Raw genomic sequence first — 22046 nt, forward strand, 5'->3', positions numbered from 1 at the left:
ACAACAGGCAAAAGGATTCTCAGACTTTAAAGTTATTTGAATGCTCTCTGATCTATTTTGCGTATCTGTTTCCTACTTGCCAAAGACACCCAGACCACATATGAAAATTAACAGTGGAGGCAAATTAGTAGAAAGAAAATATGTTTAAGTGAAGGGGACTGAATTATAGTTCAGGAAGATAGCTCTAAAGAGAGGAACAAAACCAAACAAGAAGTGATGGCAGTCTTATATTTAGGTAAAGGTTAAAAAATAGTTACAAACTAGCGTGCAGATATATCCTGTGCTACTTATTCAGATTAGCTTTTTTAAAAATAGCTTGAACACACCGTGTGCACTACCCCAGTTTTGTTTTGCTTTTAGTCTTTAGGGGGAAGAAGCACCATCAGATCCGGCAAAAACACATCTTCTGCATGTTTATGGCTATAGCAAAAGCCAGAACTACACACAAAGGCCTATCCTCATCTCTCCTGCTGACCCATCCCAGCTTCTTGTGCACTGGCCATCAGTTTTGAAAGAGAAGGAAGTGTTATTTAGTCCAGCTGTGTCCTTAAACTTTTTAAAACCATGAAAACAATCTCTCTCTTCCCCAAGTTACCTGGGGTTTAGTACCCACACAGTATTTTGCCAGCTGAGAAAGAATCAAGTTTTCACTAAGTTAGTTCATGCTAAGTTCACTCTTGCCATACTGTAGACTACCAGCCTCCAGCAAGTACATAAAGCCTTCTTCCTACTTAGAATATCAGAGACAGCCGAGAGCATTTGCAGGTGAAAATATTTGCAAAGATAGAAAAATAACTTGTGAATTTTTTTACACGTTTTCTTCACTTCAAAGATGTGGAACTGGATGATTTTAAGGTCCTTTCCAACCCTAAGTATTCTATGATTCTATGTGCTGGAAGTAATCCATTTCTGCACTGCACGAGTGCCAGTGCTCTGCAGCAGTTACTGTACCTGGCACAGGACCAGCCGGATCCTTACTGTTGTTTTTCTCCATTGTTACAGAAGTTGGCACATCTTCCACTTTTTCACACAAGCGCTTGAGTGATTTTTCCTCTATAACAAGGTGGCCTATAACATCAGCCAAGAGAAGACAGAGCTTTTACTGTTCAGTAAATGTGCACACTTGAACATAGCTATTTCCCAGTATTTACAGTGCAAAAGGTTCACACATCTGTGCCCCAAATTAAGGGCTTACCTGTTACTGGTGCAGTGCTTTCCAAAGAGGACGTAAGAACTTCTTGGGCTGAAGTTAAGTAATCACTCCTAAAACAAAATTATTTCAGATACTTATCCATATTATACAATCTTAATAAAGGCTTTTAAAAGCTTACACAAAACCTGACCTGGATGGGATCAAATTGGCTGGTAGTGGTGGCTCTGCACAGTCAATCTTAATGGAAAGAGAGAAGAGTTAGTACCAGGGAAAGGCTTGCTGTGCAAGTAGAAAATTTGTCTGTCAAATTTTTGATTTCCCCATCTGTGCCTGAATTATTTCAGCACTGAAGAACTACATGGCGCACGCAGATTCTTCTGCTAGTCTAAAGCCACCCATACATAAGTGCGTAGCTTGGCATATTATCATCATTAGGAGTGATAACTATGCTTCTGCAGAAGTCTTATCTCAGGAGAATCAGCTGGTTTCCGACTTCATGTTTTGCTTCCAACGTACGTTTTGAAGTGACCAATGTATGTGTTACCACACCACTGTTCCGTCTTAATGTTGTGCAGCAAGTTATATCCATTTTCTAGGCCTTGACCTCATACCCTACAAGCAAGACTCGCAGACCTTCACAGGCTCGTTTAAACAATAAAATAAACCTAATAAAGGTGTTACTATTAATGGCTCAACCAAGTGCACACAGAAAACTTTTATGCAGTGGAAAGCGTTCCTGACCGTGGCACGGGGTTGGAACCAGATGGTATTTAAGGTCTCTTCCAACCCAAACCATTCTATGATATGTGTTGTGTTGTATGTTTTAGTGTCTGTCTTTGAATGATACTAGTTTTTCAAAGTTATGTATAACTACCTAGCCACTTCAAAAGGCTTTGAGCCTCCTCGTTTGTATACAAACAGTAGAGAGGAATTAAGCGGTTAAATGCTGGCCTATAGTTTTTTTTTCCATGTTCCTTTAGCTGCTACAGTGCAGTTCTGCACCCAAGCCTTATCATATCGCAGACAAAACCAATATCCTCTTAAGGCTTTTAATGTGGCAAGGGAGATACTCAATGGGAAATATCCCTCTTCTTCATTTTACCCTAACTTGTATTTAATGGATAGACTGGTCTCTCTTTATGGGTGAAAATGCAGGATTAAAAGAGTTTTAAAGGATTAAGTTGATAATTACTTGTGGTGATCTCCACTGCTGAAGAGGAGTGCCTAATAGGGAAAAAACCCAAATACAAACCTATCCCCAAGCAGAGAAAGTACAAGGCTATATCCAGCTTTGGGTCCAACATCACTATTGAAGTTGAGGGGACAATGGAAAACCATGTCAGCAAGCAATCATCTATGTTCTGGTATCTTCTCTCCCTCCTCAAACGTCTTCAGAAAATCCAGCAAAGAGGAAAAGGGGATGACCAAGAACCTCTGGTCTCTTCCAAGACTGCTCCCAGCATTAGAAAATGCCTTCTCTCTCCTTTCCATACCGGACTTGACTGTACCCACAGAACCTTGCCCCAGGCAGCCACATGTTTCCTCTAATGCAAATCCAGGCTATTTTTATTCCTATTTGAATTTCCTATTAAGCTTAAGGAAGTACAGCATTGCATTTGCCTTGTTCAGGCCATTAGTTCTACAGGAATATTGGCAAAGAAGGTGAAAATGAATAGCATGTTAGAATGAAAACAAAAGAAATCTAAGTGTTTTTTAAAAGGAACACCCCACCCCCCCAAAGCAACCAACCAACCCAGAACTGACTAAAGCAATACATTATTCTACATGCCTTCTCCCACCCCAAGTAATCCCATAGTTGCTGCTTTCTATTGGCAGTGAAGGAATCCTTTAAGTTTTTAAAACCCCATACTATCAGGATTGTGAGCTGCCATGGACTGCACAGGGTACACTTGCACAGGAAATACACCACCAAGAAGAAACCCCAGTATTCCAGATCTAATAAAATCTGTTTGCAGAGGGCATTACAGAGTGGTGTTCCTTCCTGAGAAATGGATTGTGTCAAAGAAGATCCTGCAGTACATCCCTAATCACTTTCTCCCCCTCCATCCCTTTGATAATCATAATAATCCAAGGAAACTGTCACAGCAGACAAATACTGGCCACAGTCTTGTATAACTCCTCCCAAACAAGAATTAACATTTGGAAGGCCTATCATCTGGTTTTTAGAATGTGATGTGGCTTTCACATTTACAAATCAAAACAAGTATAAGAAACCCAAGCTTCATCTGGCCCTCATAGAAACTCCTTTAATAAATAGCCTCTGAACTCCTACAGTGACAACATTTTCACAAAGCAATTTGAGTTACTTGCATGCTGAAGGATTTGATCTGCACAAACACATCTGCAACCATGGTGTAATAAAAAAACTAGGGAGATTTTTCCTATTAAACAAGGATATTCAAATTTTGCTGCATGTCACGGGTTTGAGAACTGATACAGGACACAGCCCATTTGCCTTTTCTCTGGAGCAAGCTTTAACATTTTTTTTATTCCCCCTCTTGAATATTAACAAGAAAAGTATATATTGAAAAAAATAATAAGAAAAAAAAGACAGAAATGGAAAATGACATTTCTGGGCCATTACTGGAATTACAGAAAGCACCAGAGAAATGAAGCACAGTCATTTCAAACAACTTTGCAAGGCTGTGACTTTCCAGAAGGACTGTGTAAAGACGGAGCCTTTAAGATTATCCCCTCTAAGGTGACTTAAACAGTAGCAGCACAGGCTTAGAGTTCCTCACCTGCTCTATTGTAGCTGAGCAGTGTGCTGAAAACACCGGCAACCCCACTCTTACTTTTCACCCTCACTGCACTGTGTGCTTTGATTTGCCACTGCAACCAGACCACTGCTACACTTCCAGGTACCACACACTAGTGAGGGTAGGTCTGAGGCTGCCTGCTCATTAGTCTGGCAGAGGTTATTTCCAGGTTCACAGAAACCACTGACCAGTATTCTTCCATCATCACCTCCAGTACTGGAGCTTGTAAAGCTAATTAGAAGCCCTGCTGCGTGGCAGGGGCTGAAGTCCAGATTTCAGTAGCGAGTATTGTGGCACTGAGCACAGAGCACAGCTAGGTGTGCTGAGCTGCATGCAGCTCATCTTGCTGTTGCCATGAGAAAGCTCAAGCTGTAGATGCAGGATTCAATACAGCCGTGGAGACATATCTGAGCACATCAGCTGAAGGACAATTTTCATACAGCAAAGATGTCGGGTTTCAGCTGTTACATGGTAGCCGTGGGAGAAAGTGCAGAGAAAGGCAGCATTCACAGCTAACGCATCCTGTGGCTTCTTGCGGGTGGATAAGAAGAGTGAAATCACTCAGGCTTCCCTGGCAGAACCAAGTATTACTGCAGAAACAGCACTGTCTCAAGCCTGGAAACCACATTTAAAACACTCCCCCAGCTAAAAGCATGACCCAGATGCATGCGAACATTATGACATTTGGGTCTATAGTTATCTACAGTATTCTATAAGTGTGCCCAAACAGAAGGGACTACCCCATAGAGGACAAGATGTCACAGCACCCCGTTTACCGATGCCAGCTCCATTCACCTTGAGCAGTGCCAATTTATAGCTTCTCAATCTGGATCTGGGTCTGAGTAAGGCACTAAATGCGTGAAACCATTCAAAACCACGTCTCAGGCATTAGGGACAGCACTCACCTCAGTAACTGAAGAGTCCATCATGGTAATGGAAACAGGAAGGTCTGCATCAGTACAGTTACCAGCAGAGCATATTTTCCACCTAGCAATATATGTTATTTGCATATTGCCCAAACAACAGTGAGATATATTGCCCGTTTTCCTTAAGCACATAACAACTGAAGTCACCACTATCTGTATAGTCAGACAGCTGGTCTCCCAGAGAAAGGCAAATTCATCACTAACATCAATCTCTCCTCCCCCAAACAGCAAGAACCACCACCAGTCCTCCCAACCTCCTCCACACTGCTCAACTCTACAGAAAACCCATGGCAAAAGCTTCAAGAGCTGCTGAGTTTTGCTGCAGAGTGCCTGCCTGCATCTTCAGGATCATCCTCATCTTTTAAAATACTCACCGACAATAGTTAGCTAGATTTCATAATCCTAAGCAGTTCAATCTCTATTTAAAAGATCTAAGGAGGCAGCCTGATAAACAGAGCCATCAGAATTCCTGCTTTACACTCTGGAAAAAACTAATTGAGAGACCTAAAAGCCAACACGATTTTGACTCCTGAATAGGAGTCAAGTAGGAGTCAAATAGGAGTGAAGGGGAGTGTCAGTAGTGAGTTAAATACGGAAAATAAACACAAGAATGCCTACGTCAAGCCTCATTTCTCCAGGATGAAATGGTAAGAACATCGCTGTATTGGCTGGTTTCAGTAAAAGCTTTCATAATTTGTTAATAGAAGCAAAGAGTTATCCCCACAACACCATTAGCTGATCACCAAGCATCCAGTATTTCCTATGAGATGCCTGCTGCTGGGGTCAGCATCTGCCGGGGATACACTTTTCCTTGGAACATACTAGGTCCCATGGACTCTCCCACCCTTCACCCCAAAGCGGTTATTCTGCCATCTTTACCTGTGCCCTACTGATGTCACATCTGAAGTGGACCTGTGTCCCGGATGGCAGCTTTCAAACACACAGCTGTCAGAGTTCTGTCTACAAGGCTGATCCCAGCTGTGCTCAGGAGGGTTATTTGCGCATGAGGTTTCCAAGTTCAGAGCATCTGTGAAGAGAGACATGTGAGGAGTGGTGGTCACTGTCAAATTTGGGTTCAGTCACATATCAGGTTTTAACTAAGCCTAAAAACACCAAGAAGCAAACCAACCAAGTACAGATTTATAATAAAGCTGCTTCCATCTCAGTACAAATGGGTTATCTGGCCCAGACATATTTTGTACATGGAGAGTCTGCAGCACCTGGGGACAGGGGTTTTCCATCAGTCAGGTTATAGATACTTCCGCATAGGACAGGTTTGTTGTGGTGAATTGTTTTGTGTGGCAGAGAGGGCTGGGAAATAGATTATTCTTTTTTTGTATCAATACTTGACCGGCGCAAGCTGAGAATACCTGCCTCATTTGTGGCTGTATCGTGATAATACAGCAAGTTGCAAGAACACTCCAAGCTGGCCCACTGAAACAGCCCTTGCAGTGTTTTTGTAAGGAACACATGCAGTTGATCAAGAGCTTCTTCCCTTTCTCCCAGGATGCTGTAGGACTATGTTTGAGTATTTTGCAGCATGTGTGAGGAGACACTCTGTCGTACGGGCTTACTTCTGGAAGGAATGCTTTGTCTATAAAATCCCAAAGGCACTCTGCAGTTCTATGGCCCTGCACTGCACATCTGTCAGCGGCTTTTAATATTTGTAAGGCTTGAGAGTCACAGGGAAGTACGAATATTTCATGAACACAGGAGAAATTGGCAAATACAATTATTTGAATCTCAGTAGCTATGGCACCTGTTCAAGTTTTTAAACCAGGACTGACCTCAGCTCAGTAGCAAAGTAGCAAGTCATCACTTGCTATCTCAGTTTGTGCCAGGCAGAATGAACAGGACGAACATAACTCAAGCCCTTTTGATCCAGACTGGCAAGCTTGTCAGGAAAACACTTGGATGTAGGATTTATACCAACAGTCCCTCAAGCTTTTGGGGTCTCCTGTTAGGCTGACAGCCAGCCACCTTTTCAGGCCCTTCATTGCAAGCATTATAAACACAGTTCAGCCCCCTGGATTACATGCAGAAACAGATGGATGACAGATATTGCACTCTCTATGGTGCATGGTGCATGTTTAGCACCATTGATGCTGTTCTATCAACCCTTTATATTTCAGGATTGAGGTGAAAATGGCCAACACCATCAGGTCTTACCTAGCAGAAGCGTACTATGCCAGTATGAAACATCCAAGGGCAGTATCCTTGGAAGTTCAGTGCCCAAGGTCGGTCCTTCACTCCACTGCCGCTTAGAGCGATGGAACTGCTAATGGAAAAATAGAAAGCAGTGCTGTTGTTCAGTCACACTGAATACATTAATGCCACCAACTTCCCTTCCCACCCCCCACACAGCTGCATCTGCATAATGTGATACTGACAGTTACACAAATACATCATCTGTTGGTTTTTTTTTGTCTAGAAAAGCTAACATCCTTAATGGGCAGAACAGGTACAGGAAGAGGTAGAATAATTCAACTTTACATTTGCAAGAGGCATGTTGGCTGAAGCCAGGTCTAGAACAAAATACTACAAGACCAGGCACAATGAGCAGGACAAGAGAACCAAGAAAACCACCAACCAAACCCTGTAAAAAACCTAACCAAAACATCTGAAAAACCCACAAACCCTTTCAGCCAAGCCAACCACATGGACTGAGGAAGGGACCATTCCTCCAGCATCCAGCACCTGCTCCACAGGTGAGATCCTTCAGCAGGAGCGGAAAGGCAGCTTTTTGTCTTTTTGAAGACAAAGCACTGTCTCCACCATCCCCTGCCCCTGAATGCAGACCACTTCCTTGCAGTTTAGTGCTGAAGAAGGGTCACCTGAAGATGGGTAGGGGAAACTTCCGAGCAACACTTAGGAAGCTGCATTTGACCTAGTGTTGCTTAAGTGATGAAAACTAGTAAATAAATTGGAAGATATAGCCCCATCTTAAGCCTCTGATCCATCTCAGAATGCAATTTATCAAACACTTGTATTTTGTCACAACTATTCAGAAGCAACAGGAGACTGGTTTTGCAGTAAGGTTTGAGTATACTTTTGTATGTGTGTATACATGTGCATGCATATATACATAAGTATGTCTCTCAAATTATACTTAATGAATATTTAACTTGGCAGAGTTTCTCACAAGGAAAGTTAGTCATTTCCTTCAGGTCATAAAAAAAAAAACAAACCAAACAAACCCAAACCCAACAAAACTAGTATCACATTTTAACATCTCAGCAATGGTCATAGACAGCACACTTACCTTCTTTTTTACCAGCTCAGTTGACGAGGACAGCACACTGTAGTCAGAATCTAACTCTGCACAGCACTGTTGTGATAGAGAAAGAGCTTATGGCAGGCAGCCATAGAGGAAAAAAGGTAAAAAAAATAGGAAGAACACTACTACTGATTAGGAACATAATAAGTTTTATCTTATTGAACTATTTCAGTTGTTGGGAAAATCAGGCAGTTTCCCCTTGCTACTTTCAGCCTTTATTTCTGCAGACTTTTACGCACAAACACAAGTTCTATTTGCATGCACCTGGTCCACAGTTTTCTTTCTGCTCTTATGGCCCTGTTACAGCCTAGGATACATTTCAAGATCCTCTGTTTGCCTTTATAAATACCTTGTTGTTCTATGTTATATCCAGACCGTTCAAACCTGAGCTGTAGCAATCCTTACCAGAGCTGGTTGGGAAAAAGAGTCTTCCCACAACATCTCCCCCTCCACCCCCTTCCAAACTTGAATAAAGTATTTTTATTCAAAGCAAAGCACTCCAGAGTTATGTAATTTCCAATGTATTTTCAGAGGGGCACAGAAGTAAGAACTGTCTCACTGCCTATTCTAATGTCTGGATACTGAAATATATCTTATTATGAGATTTTAAATACTTGGTTGTTGAGATTGCCTGCGGAAGAGAGGGCTTATTGAGGGGATCAAATCACATCAATGCATCAGGGAAAACTTCCATCAGCCCTGTTTGATATGATCACCAATAACTGTTTACAGTGAAGACCACCACCACACCTGTAAGTTCCAGCCCATTTTTTCTCCCCAAAGATTGAAGGAGGAAAATAATGATGTGCCTTCAGTTATGTACATGTTAGAAGGGAAGAAATCTGATGCTGCCAAATTATTTGCAGCTCTTCTCAGCTGTAGAGGTCCTTCCACCAGAGCACCTCCTGTGCAAGCCTACCTTTTCCTCTCCCACCAAACAAGCATCGTACCTGACACAGCAACTCACAGAGTCTCCTTTGAAGCAGTTCCCATCTCAGCGCATTAGCAGTTGCTATGAAGAGACATTTACAAGTCTTACAGGGTTCCTTATAATCTGATAACAAGTGGTTGGATGTTTTGGCATCTTTAAACCTGACTACTCCCTATCACAAACTCATTGTTCTTTGCTTTACTTTAGTTTTATGTACAGCAATTTTTCACAGGAAAGAGAATTTTAAAAGTGCATTTTGTTTTGAGTGTTCAACCCTACAGAAAACACTGGGCACTTTCTCTTCTTTGTGGTTGCTTTTCCTCTGGCTGTAAGTGGGAGAGCAATGCTTTCTCACATCATCAGCATAAAGGTGCGACAGCTCCCTGTGAAATGGACAATTCCATTACAGCTTATTGGAAGAAAAGCATTTGTCCTTCCAATTTGACATCCTGTACAGAAGTTTTAAAGTCAACAACTTAGAAACATTCTTTGTTCAAGTTTAGCAACGCCAGGGTGACTTCTACCATGACGTAAGTCTATCATATGTGGCTTTCAAGACTGTCAAGCTGTGGCTTTTATACCACAGCTAAATAATGTGTGGAGTGGTGGTGAAAGGAGATTTCATGAGCACTGTCACTTCAGTGCCCTGGCTGAGGGAGCTCTCAGTCTTGTTCGGATTTTTCACTGGATGAGGGCTGTAGCAATTAGTGGCAAGGCATGATTAGACATCTGAAACAGAAGGAGCTGGGCTAGGCTGACTTAGGTTAAGTTGTAGCTTCCTTGGCTAACAGGTTCCCTAATTTTTTGTCTCTTACCATGCAGGGGGGAAGAAGTAGGGGAACAGAGTGGGTGAGCCGGTGAGAAAGAGACCACAGCTCAGGCCTTTGGTCAGAAGTGACACTAGACCCATCTGGCTTTCTGCAGGAACCAATATAAAGTACTGTCCTCCCCCACTCCTCCCATCTCTGTTTGTTATCCCTGTTCTTTATAACATTTCACAACTTCCCTACATATGTACCACTTTATTTCTATTCATTTACAGAACAAGATTTCTGCAAACTACCTGGAGAATTTAAAGCCAGGGTCTTAGCCATTTTTAGGGTGGTGGTGTTATGGGGGAGTCTAAGGGTTTCTAAATTACCTATATCCCCCCCAAGCTTTTTTTGAGTTTAGTCCCTTCCACATGCCTGAAAGGAGTGGTTATCCCTCTTACAGTTGACTCTAACTCACTTTGCATAAGATCTTTATCTATTCAGAGCTGGAAAAAATCGCACACTATTTCCATTGTTATGACTCTTGCTAAAACAAAAAAAAAGGCAACTCCACACTTTGGAGGAAGCAGTACGCATGAAAGCGGCATGAACACACACACAAACAATGCCAAAACACTGGTCAGAAGTCAGCAAACACAGTCTGGAGCTGTCTCTGCCCATCAGCGCAAAACATTTGTGCCTTAGAACCAAGACATAGGGTCCCATGTAATTTTCCTACAAGGCAAACTGTAGTTTCACATAAAGTTGTTCACAATGCACATACGTTGAGCATCACTCACGTTACCCTGGACAATGCATGCAAACCTTAGATGGGCTTAATTCAGTCAATATTTTTCCTGTAAGCAAGTGATACGCACTCCTGAATTTGCGGGGAAAAAGCCACGTGCTGGAATCAAACTACTGCATTCTCTAATTGCCCAAGCTTTTGGGGTGTTTATGTCAGCAAGTGAGCAAGAGGTAATATGAAGTTTCCATGGTTCTGTAGCAAAAGTTGTGTGTATATGATGCAATGACATGATTGCTTTCCACTAAAGAGAGCAATGTAGTACCATGCAGTTATTCAAAAATAGAAAGAAAAACCAAGCAGGATGCAGAACAAAACCGTATCTTTTTGGTACAGGGAGCTAAGGAAAGAAGTATGATTTTGTTTGGAATAAGGTGGGATATTCAGGTGTGGGGACAGCACCTTTGATAAAGGAGTGCCAATACCTCCCATGGAGTTACTAACCCTTTCCTCCTGGAATTGCAGATTTTGTTAGGAGGTTCTGCAGCTTTGGTCCAGCCCAACACCCACTCACTGGGATCCCACCTGACTCTCAGCCCAGATGCCATGGCTGCAGATGTCAAAGGAGAAAGGAAAAAAGAGAAAAACAAAGACAGACTCCACAGAGCATTTTATCGGATGACCTGCAGATCAGCCCTATTACCCCTTGCCATAACTAAACCGTAAAAGATTCGCCCATGCAAGAGTGAAAGCTGGCACACCACCAGTAGTTACTCACTTTTCTGGTCTTCCACCTTTTCTTGAAGCAACTGGCAAGTGCTTGTTAAAGCTTCATTCACATCCTTGAGTTTCTGCTGCTCAGAAATGGCTTCCTCTAACTTGCATTTCAAGGATGCGGCTTCCTCACAAGCAGAGTGAAATGCTTCAACTTGATCCTTCGCCTAAGCAGAAACCAATATTTAAGAAAAAAGAAGGAAATAAAAAGGAGATAAAGCAGCCTGGCTAACACAAGGAGCCTCTACAGTTCATGTAAATGAAACCGAACTGCATCTGTTCTTTCTCAGGAAGTGATAAAGCTCCCTCTGAACTTCTGCATTTTTACACTGGGGTGGACTGTGTATGGAAGCTATTTTTGGGCTTTTTTTCTTTTCTTTTTTTTTAAGCCACCACAAATATGCAATGCTGCCTCTTTCATCAGCAAACTGTTGTCACCACCCCCTCAAATTTTACTTCCTCTGCTGGTTCCACTTTTGCAGTGAGGCACTGCATTCTGAACATGCGATTTCCTTTCCGAAGGGCAGCAATGCATTGTACATAGCCTTTTGCATCTATTTGTTTCCTGTGTAGAAGGAACTAGAGCATCCCTTACCTGTTTGCTGACATCCTCAAGCTGCTTTGTAGCTTTTTGCAGCTCTAAACCAAGGGCTTCTGCCTGGCCAGCAGTTTCTTCTTGTAACTGTTTGACAGTTTCTATCTCGCGTTGCCTGCAGGGTGGAAGCACGCAAACCACAATCAGTTACTGACATTTTAGAGCAGGCATGCCCAGGAGATGACACATGCTCGTTGTCAAGACGAGCATTAAGAACCACATTCAGCTGTTACATGCCGCAATTCCCCAGGATCCAGCACCAGGGACCTGCTTCTTTCTAAGCACAATTCAACCCAGTAGGCAGATAAGGCTTTTGTACAGCGCTTCCAGAATTAGGAAAGGGATAGAGCTTTTCCCTGGTTTGTCTCCTGCAATTGCTGTGCCAGGCCCAGCCAGCTGCATATCAGCTCCTGGAATATCCAGAGAATTCTCAAAGAGCAAGATCTGGCAAGCAGATGCCACCAGGACCAGTATAAAGATGATGGGTTTCAAGGAACCCTTTCTTTTCCATTGCCGAAACCTTTTGCCCATTTCTTCTCCAACTTACATTCACACTTTTTTTTTTCCCTTCTTGCTACCACCACAAACAATTTTGAAGCAGAAAGGCAGCTTTAAGAAATAAAGCTATCAGTATTTTTATAAGCGCTTTCCTGAGTGAAGGCAGAGCATGTGGGAGGTCTACATTAACAACGTTAAGCAGAAGGTAAGTTAGGCAGAAGCGTAGTGTGAATGCTTCGTGTTAGCTCTCAGGGATGCAAAGCCCTAGGAAGCTGCTTACATCCCAAACCCAGGTAAAGGCGTATGTGTAAGAAGTTACATTTACTGTAGGATAGCAGAAGGCTGATACTATGCGTAAGCTTGTCCACAAGGACAGAAAATTCAGATTACTCGTTCTGGAAAAATACACAAACACCTCACAAAAACAAAAGAAAAAAAGAAAAAAAATTAAAAAAAAGCCAAAAAACCCAAACCCAAAACAACAAAACACCCTTGACTAGCTACTTCCTTGAATGTCTGAGGAGAGGGCTGGCAGGCAGTTTTACCCCTGCTGTCTTTTGCTGCCATATTTATCACATCAAAACTCATAGCTGGAGCCACGTGCCAATAAGCTAAAATTGAAGGTTATGCTTTCACATTTAATAACTTTTGAGGCTATACCCTTAAATAAACTGAAATGTTACATTGTCTGACCTAGCAATTGTCTCCCAACACAATAACACCTGCAGAAGTGTATTTTACAGGTCTTGTGCTTCACGCAAAACCCAGCAGTTTAATGGTGGCACCTGCTAGATAAGCAGTGCCCTCTTGCTTTAGCTGCTCAGCCTGTAGTCTCCCTGGTGTTTTCAAAGACATCTCCAAGATCGTGTGTTAGCTCATACATAAACCTTAACTCCCACATAGTGTAAATGTTATGCTAGAATGAGATTAACTCTCCAGAACATCAGATAGTTTCCTCTGTGAAATGTCTTCAGACTTCAGTAAACTTTGTTCCACGAGACAAAAAAAAAACAACCAACCCCAAACCACCCCCCCTCCCCAAAAGGCTAGGCAAACAACAACAACAAACTGAAACCAGAAAGACACACTGCTTTGAAGGGGTACCTGGCAGAGAGCTCTTTCCTTAGGTGAAGTTGCTCCGTCTTGGTTCTCCTCAGGTTGGCTGCCATTCGAATAAAATCCTTATCTAGGGATTCTTTGTATTTTTCCAAGAGATGAAGTTTCTGGATCCAAAGGTGTCTTTTCTCTCCTAGTTCTTGCTTGAGAACCTATGGAATTTTGAAACTGAACTGCCATGTGATTAAATGAGGAGTAGAGCCAGGGAGTAAACCAGAACCATAGTGAGATAAGAACTGATTGCTTCACCATTTAGTATCATCACCTACATTCAACACTATCACCAGTAAAGACAGTGGATAACTGACAATATTTTGTCATCTGCTCACACAACATCTGGTTGTGATGGGGGGTGGGGGAACAGGGAGAGATATGGAAAAATACATGTTAATAAGGAAAAAATTATAAAGGAGAAACGGGTGTTTGTGTTGTACAGAGCTGTTTTCTGCAGTCTAACAGGTTAGCAAAGCTACCTAAACTTCAAACCTGTGCCTTCCAACACCTGAATCCGATAGGATGTGGGGATACACAGGCCAGACTCCTGCCAAGTTTTAGTACTTTAAGACTTTAAGATGGAGCAATGCGTAAGTCTGCACAAGAAAACGCACACCTTCAGTATGATCAATTTGACAAATGGCTCCCACTTTTTCACAAGGCTACTTTAAATCAAAAGCTATTCTCAGCCTGTCTTTCTAGGTAGATCTAGGGTGCACAGATACTTCTCTTCCTCTTTGTCCCTTGTAAAACAAATATACTGTTAGTAAGTATTTACGGTAAGCGTGGCAGAAGATTACATGGTACAGGAGGCAGTCTTAACTTACCCCAGAAAAACTCTGTCACAAGATCTGCAGATACAGCAATGGAAAACGGATTTCATAAGGAAGTTTTAATAATAATGACTATCTTGCAGGAAGCACTAAAATGGATAATTTAGACTTCTGTGACCATTTCCTCAAAGCACAACTAAGCCCACTGGCACCAATTTGAGTTTGTATTACAGCAAAATAAAACCCAACCAAACAATGGTAAATGCATATTTCAGTTTGAGTACATATCTAGCAGATGAAAAATGCCCAAGAGATGACCCCGTGACAAGGGCTTTCAGTTTTCCCTCTGATTTGTAGGAAGAAAAAGGGGAAGAGAGTAATAATGAGGTGTTAAGTAACATAGAATCCTCTCTAACTTGCAGTATAAAGTACTAAGAATGAAAAATCCAGTCCTCTTTGTCTGACTTTGTTCAACAGAACATGCAAAACAGTGAATTATAAAGAATGCTTAATGAAAAGTCAAAGGTCAGGTAAAAATGAGGTTCCTAATTCTGTGATTTTACATTAGTTCAAAGGGGAAAACATTAATTCTAGAACATGGGCTACATTATCTACTTGCTAGATAATGTTAGAGCCTAAAGCTGTTTGTGAGCCTCAAACAACGACAACAAAAAAAGCACATCCAGCGTCATGCTACAAGAAAATCCAGCTGCCCGAGCTAGATAGGTTTACTAGGATGACACGGAATGTGACCATATGCAAATGCCCATATCCTGAAGACGAGTTTCTCAGCCAAGGCAGGCAGCACTCACTCTTATAAATAACATGGTTTTGACACATAAGTGCCATCGGCTTAGCAGGGCACATATGACACAGTCTCATCTTCCAGCAGGAGAAAAGTGAAATAGTTTTTATGAGCACCATCTATGTATGCTTAAATATATGTATATATGCACAAAAACACAGACTTAAAATTTAGTCTATGAATAATATACTTTAAACATGCTTAAAAATATTAAACCCCAGCAGAACCTGTCCATAATATATTTCACAGGAAATGGTGGGGAAGTGTTTAGTCTTTAAGTGGGAATATGTAGTCCAAGATTCGATTCATTTGTCTACAAAAACTCTAAGGTTAGAAGAAGCTACTTTGAATTTTTCTTTTTCAGATCTACTGTTGTTCAGCTCCATCTATCATATTTCCCATATATCTGGGTTGATCTAGCTAGGTGAAGACAATACATTTGACATTAAGTCATTACCCATCCCTACAAGTCTCAGAAAGATGGGCCCTTTTATTTCTAAAGAATCTTGTTCTTTGATCCTCTGTTAATGTAGTTTTCAAATGCATTGCTATCTAGGAGCCAGAATAGTATTCATTTGCAGTGATCAACTCGAACACCCACACCAGAAGTTGTTAGCTTCATATGTTTAACAGGAATACAATCCCAACATGCAGGGTAAGTTAACAAGCATTTTTCAGCTATGACAGCTTTGAAGGACGAAGTTTTTAGTCGAGATCAAAGAGCTACAGCAATGCAGGAGCCGGAAGTTTCCTAGAGTCTACCCAAAGTTATACCAGGGTGAAGAGACAGAGACACTTGCACCTTCTCCAAAGGAAAGCTTTCAGGACTCCCATAAAAAAGGAAAAAAAGCCCCAAACTTAAAGCTGGCTGCAGGACTGGATGGCTCCAATGATTGCTCATGCCTGCCCAGGAAAGACGAAGAGGGTCAACTACAGCATTTTGCAACACTAGAGGAAAAGAATAGGTTTCTGCTTAAAAGCTAACAGTTTAAAGCAGCACATACTGTGATGCCACCTGCTATTACCCAAGTGGGATGAACCGAGTTTTTGCATCTATTAAGGAGCTGAAAGACAGCATCAATATACAGCTTGGTGGAGTTTTCCATAGCAGTGTTCCTAATAACAGATTAGCAAGAAGGGGCTGGTTAGAGAAAAAGCCTCATCTTGCGAGATACAAATTTCAGAACCTGTGCTGTTACACAGGAGGGAAGGAGGAAACAACACAAAGAGTTGAGCTGTGCCTGCAGACTGCTGCTATCACATAGGGAAGTTATTTTTGCTGGTTGCCTTGAGCAAAAGCCTCTACTCTGAAGCCTCACAAGAGGTATGAGTAAAAGTAAAAATACATTAGATTAAGTTGTAAAAGATGTTTTTGTAGGAACCTGTCCTGTGGAGCGTGTCCAGAAAAAACAGAATTCTCTGCCTTTCAAAAGAAAGCAAACACTATGAAGGTTTTGATTTGGAAGTCTGGTTATAAAGCTACCTCCATCCTCCCCAGTGGTGAAACCAGCTACTATTGTAGCCAGATGCAGAGCACAGTAGAAAATAGGTGCTCAAGGCACAGAGAAGCATGTAGTGGGAAGACAAGCTTCATAGCTCACACAGTGAGCATTGCCATCTGACCTCATTTTCATCCTCAAATTGACTTGCTTCATCTACCCTTTCCTTCAAGCATAGTTTTAAGAGTGAGCTCTTGCACAAGACGAGTCGGGAAAAACACAGTATTTAAGTGAAAAGCAATCTTCTCCTTCCTCCACCTCCTCACAAAAGAAGTTACAAAAGACTTCTCATCATACAGCCATCTCCAGCCCCCAAACGTACTGCTATGATCTCAAGTAATTAATATACATAGCAAGCAGCAGTTAGATACCGACCTCAAGCTTTTGCACAGCCCCACTATTTCATAAAATAGCTTTAGAGAAAGAGTTGCTTACCACAAGTTTTCTTTCCCAAACATGTTGCATGCTCACATCAGAATCTTTTACCCACTGTAAAGAAGCCATTATCAGCTCCTCTGCTTCAGAGGCTTCCTCTTGCTGAAAATCAAGAAAAAAAATCAAATCAAATGAAACCCCCAAACAATCACCCCTTCCCGCATAAAACCAACCAACCAAATAAGAACAAAAAAACCCAACCAACCAAACCCCAAACCATGGCATCTCCAGTACTAGTCTGACACAGCGTTGCCCAGAATTACCGAGGTTATAAGTGACAGTGTTAGCGTAGGTGCCAAGTGACACTGTTAGAGTGAGTATACCCCCCACTCCACTCCCAAAGCTGCTATTCTTAATTTTTCAAAAGGAGTAAACATGATCCAAGTATCAGTGCTAGCAGACATCTCAGTTAAAAGGCTGATAGAAGACCATATCCTTATTCACATGAGCTCTGTCACTGACCAGATTTCGCATGACAGTCTTAAATTTTTCTCCCCCATATTCAGGTCCCTGAAGTAAAACCAGCACTTCACGGTCCAGTGTTTCATCCAGGGCTGTCCGTTCAGTCTTGGTAATCTTTGAAGAGATGGAAGAGCCAGCTAGTTTATTTTGACATCTCCTTATTGCAAACCAGCATCAGTGACATTTAGACTTCTCTGAAGTACCCCTGTGTTGTATTTACCAGAAGGTCAGAGCTACTGAAACTTGAAACTTGTAAAAGCTTTTCATGTCATGGGGATTTAAAAAGAAAAAAGCAAGCCAGCCAAGCTGCTGAGTGATCCAATATAAATTTTCACATCAGGAGTAAGCAAGAGAAAGTCAATAATTAGTTATCTTTATTCAGAAGAGGCTTTACCAAGTGATGAACAAGCAGAGCCATTACTTGCTTTACAGGTGATTTGGTGGAATTGTGTCTCATTGCAACATTTGAGAAGCAAGCACAATGACTCACTGTGGTTACGGGGAGCTGCAGTAGGGGATTATACATTACTTTTGAAATGGAGCTGCTTAGCCAAGTATACATCTCTTTTCCAGGCCTGTAGTTTTAGTCCATTAGTAGATTTTTTCTTTTCCTGTGGCAAATCTTAACTCTTTGCAAATGCACCACATGTAAAAACACAGGAGTCTTACAAGAAAAATCCCTGTGATAGCATATCTTGCATATCAGCTTGGCTACACAGCTTGCGTTTGAAGGGAAGACAGCACTGTCAGGAAGGATGGTACTCCATGGAATACCTTTAGGGAAATGGGCACAGAATAGCTCAGATAAAAATCTGAACCAAAACCACAGTGTACGTATAAATCGGTTTTGGGATTCTTTTCAGTTCTTCCCCATTGGAGTGCTGGAAAGCTCCAAGAACGATAAATTAGAGACCAAACTTCCAGTGTTATGTGAAGCTTGTCTGACCAAAAGCATAGTTCCCGGAAGTTACCAAACCACATGCCAGGTGTTCTGCAGACATGGGGGACACTACAGCTCCAAACCGACAGGCTCAACTGCAGCGCTAAGGTTTTGTCAGCCTGTGCCAGACTCAGAAGGATGACTCCCCTGTCCTCCTCAGAGTTACTATTCAAAGACCTCATTGGGGCAGTAATGTCCCCCCGAAGATCAGTCTCCACTGTATCTGCTGAAGAGCAAGGGAATGGTACCTACAGGCAGATACTCATCAGAGTTCCTAAAGAATAAATTAGGTGAAGACTCTACAACCCTGTCAAGGCGATTACTCTAATGCTCAATTTTCCTTTTCACTACATTAGATCTCAAGGAAAATGAAGTTTCCCCTCCTGCAATTGAAAATCATTGCTCATATCTCATCTAGGCAGTAAAAGAAAACAGACTGTTACTCCCTGCAACATAATAGCTTTTATATATTTGAAAACTCATGTGTTCTCCTACAAGTGTGCCAGCTACATGCATGACTCTAGCACTTCCAGATTTAAAGTCTCATTTTTTTTTTAGATCTCCAGGTGCTTTGTTTTTCTTTGTACTTTCTCCAACATACTTGGGACAATAACGTAACCTTCTCATTCTATGCTTGCCTAGTAGGAATAATAACTTTGAATTCCAAGGCTATCTAATGACCTACAGGGAATGAGCTTTGTTCTTCCCAACTGATGCAAGACACTGGAATGATATTCAATAAAGATTTGAGTCATACCTCGGAAGACTGAGCAAGTTCCAGTTCACAGTGCAGTGAATTCGTCCCTTCAGGAATATTGCAGTTCAATTTGCACAACAATGGGAAATTCAACCCATTTCTAAAAGCAAGAAAAATAAATAAATAAATAATAAGAAAAAAATGCATCTGCTCTTTTTGACCTGTGACAAACTGCACTTCCTGGGCCTTGTTTGCAATACTCACGAGATCAGCTCTTGCTGCATGTGCTGCATGTTCTCCAGTAGTTTATTCTTTTCTGTCCGCAAAGTCTAAAACATACATCAGACCTGGTTAGAGCATTAGTTTGTCATGCAGAATAAGCAAAGGATGTACATGCTTTCTCCTCTCATAATCAAAAAACTAAACTTGGTCCCCTACCTCTATTATTGAGGAACACTCCACAATGGTTAACTTCAGTTCTTTGATGTCCTGCTCTTTCTGTGGAGAAAAAAAGCCTTCAAATGACACAACCCAACAACTAGCACATTGAAGTGCATTTGTAACACTTACGGCTATGATGTATTGTAACCAGAATAACACTATACTCAATCCTGCATCACAGCAGTAAGCCATGCTATTTAGGTTTGAGCAGCAGCCTGATTACGTAACATAAAAATAGTTGCAGATTTTAAAGAATACAGTGAATTACTTTGCATACTGACTAACAAAGCACTTGGATGACCTTTTCTATGTAGCTCCTAAAATTAAAGAGACAGAAATTCTCTTTCCAGTTTCTACACTTTATTACTTACATGGTTTTTGTACCAGCATTAGCTTCTTAAGCTAAATGGAAGGACTCTGTGTTTAGCTGAAAAATTGGACTATGAACAAGAGTTTGAGTCCAACTGATCCTTAAATGGTTGCAATGTTCAGAGTTTATCCCCATTAGTTTTCATGATTAAAGACATAGGGCAAAAGACTCAGATTAAACACCACCTAATGAAAGAGCTGATAGAGAATATATCAACCCTCATGGTAAGACTGAGGAGTTAGTAAAAGTAGTAGCTTTCTTAGTATTCCAAACCAGCAATGGGCTTCATTCATATAATGCCATTACAATAGAAGATTGCACAGAGAAGTAGAGAATTTCTTAGAAAAAAAAGTAATTTCAAGTAAGAGCTCTGGTCCTCTCGCCCCTTTTATCTACAGTTCTTCCTACTCTTTATTTTTAAAAATAGTTGATGGTTTTGAAAGAGATGAAACACACAGAAAGCTAAACAGGAAAAGCAAGGTTATAAAACAAAGTTTCCAGCCTTAGTAGAGAAAACTGATGTATGGTGCTGAAGGTTTAAAATAAAATAAAATAATGCAAAACAAAACAAAACACCAGAACCCAATTAAAAAAAATAATAAAAACAAACCAAAACCCCCAAAACAGCAACAAACAAACAAAAAACCAAAAAACAACAACCCCCCACACAAACCCCCCAAAACCCCAAAGTGTTTTCTATCTTCATGTACCTTCTGCAGGCCTGGAAAAGAAAGGTTGGCATAATAACTTTCGATAACCAACAATCCTATCTATATACCTTTGTATAAAAAGGTATGAGAGGGCTTTTTCTAGCTTACAGGTAAGCCCTAATACCACAGATCCTAAAGCAGCAATTCAGTTTGCCATACCAGTTTCTTCAAGATTATACAAAATGGTCACCTTTATCTACAAGAACATGCAGTCTGCATTCAGAATTCCCATTTAGTCAATAAACTAGAGAAGCCTTTTTAAAATTAAAGGATACTAAGGAGGCCACAAATGTTTTGAATTATTCAAGGAGGGAGGAGTGAAAGCTATGTGAAAAACATACCAAAAAGAAAGAGTTAATTCATTTGTGTTCTTAAGCTGCTTCGGTTAAAAAAAAACCCAAACAAAACACAAAAACCAACAAAAAATAAAACCCTATTAAAAAACACTCTGGTACAAAATTGTTGGCTGGATCACCCTAAAGTCAGGTTGTCACTTTTTGAATTCAGCTGCAAAATTGATTTTTACAAACAGCCCAATAGTCAAACATTTCATCAGCTGATTTACAACCTGTCCTGCTAAATAAAAATTCCATTAGCCTAGAAAGCTATGTCCATAATTCATGAATCCAGAGAATTCCAACACCCTTATGTGGTCTTATGTCTTTGCTTTCTAATAAAAAATACAAGTTTAAAACCAACACCAGAAATGTTTGGTCTTCAGCAAAGCCTAGGTAATTCTACTTCACTAATGAGAAAGGACAAATTTGCTTTTCCATTGGGCTCTAAATCAGTTTGGCACAAAATTTAAGCAATTGAAGTAAAACACAAAGGAAAGGATCTTCTGCAGGTACATTCTTTCATCAGGTGTTATAAGAAGTAGCCTGTAGCCTTTAGAAACTTCTGTATGCTTTTCTGAAGTTTGCAGTTTGTTTTGTTTTAATAAGTTGTGATTTTTTTCCTTTTTTAAACAAAATCAAAATCCTGCAACCTTTAATTATGCCAACTCATAACCAGGTCCTAAAGCAGTTCTCGCCTACTTTGAAGCAATTTATAGGATCAGGTTCTGTAGTGTGAGAACAGTAGAAATAAAAGTGCCACAGTGAAGACTATTGCCTTGCCTTTTTACAAAGCATCCCATAATCAGTATTTTCAGTCAAGACAATAATGAAGTAAGAGCAACTAACCTGGATCAAGCTTGCCTCTTTATTCACCACAGTGGTCTCATAGATATGCACTTGTATCTAAAGAATGAAAAGATCAAAAATACTTCCCGTCATTGGTATGCACTATAACACAAGTCTGTTCCTGTGTCCTACTTGAAAGGGACAAAGGTTATTAACATTCCTATTTTAGAAAAATCAGGTTCTGTGAGT

General features: G+C 41.0%; 1 protein-coding gene across 2 annotated transcripts in view; it reads right to left on the minus strand.

Annotated features, from left to right (window-relative positions):
• IRAG2 (inositol 1,4,5-triphosphate receptor associated 2) overlaps positions 1–22046 on the minus strand; it is a 39050-nt gene that overhangs the window by 9453 nt on the left and 7551 nt on the right. Inside the window, exons 10-26 of one of the 2 annotated variants that reach the window (XM_057428040.1) lie at positions 21858–21914; positions 19591–19650; positions 19417–19481; positions 19213–19312; positions 17516–17629; positions 17054–17155; positions 13536–13699; positions 11934–12048; positions 11343–11505; positions 9087–9148; positions 8122–8187; positions 7029–7137; positions 5739–5886; positions 4839–4920; positions 1344–1390; positions 1196–1260; positions 952–1068 (exon numbers count right to left, since the gene is read on the minus strand). In XM_057428040.1, the coding sequence (XP_057284023.1) occupies positions 952–1068; positions 1196–1260; positions 1344–1390; positions 4839–4920; positions 5739–5886; positions 7029–7137; positions 8122–8187; positions 9087–9148; positions 11343–11505; positions 11934–12048; positions 13536–13699; positions 17054–17155; positions 17516–17629; positions 19213–19312; positions 19417–19481; positions 19591–19650; positions 21858–21914 (1636 nt within the window). Of the gene's footprint in view, positions 1–951; positions 1069–1195; positions 1264–1343; positions 1391–4838; positions 4921–5738; positions 5887–7028; positions 7138–8121; positions 8188–9086; positions 9149–11342; positions 11506–11933; positions 12049–13535; positions 13700–17053; positions 17156–17515; positions 17630–19212; positions 19313–19416; positions 19482–19590; positions 19651–21857; positions 21915–22046 lie in introns of both variants that reach the window. The other variant, XM_057428032.1, reaches the window with a different exon arrangement.

Source organism: Pezoporus wallicus, unplaced genomic scaffold, assembly GCF_028554395.1.
Source record: "Pezoporus wallicus isolate ANWC-B61680 ecotype Strahan unplaced genomic scaffold, APGP_CSIRO_Pwel_v1 scaffold_3294, whole genome shotgun sequence".
NCBI lineage: Eukaryota > Metazoa > Chordata > Aves > Psittaciformes > Psittacidae > Pezoporus > Pezoporus wallicus.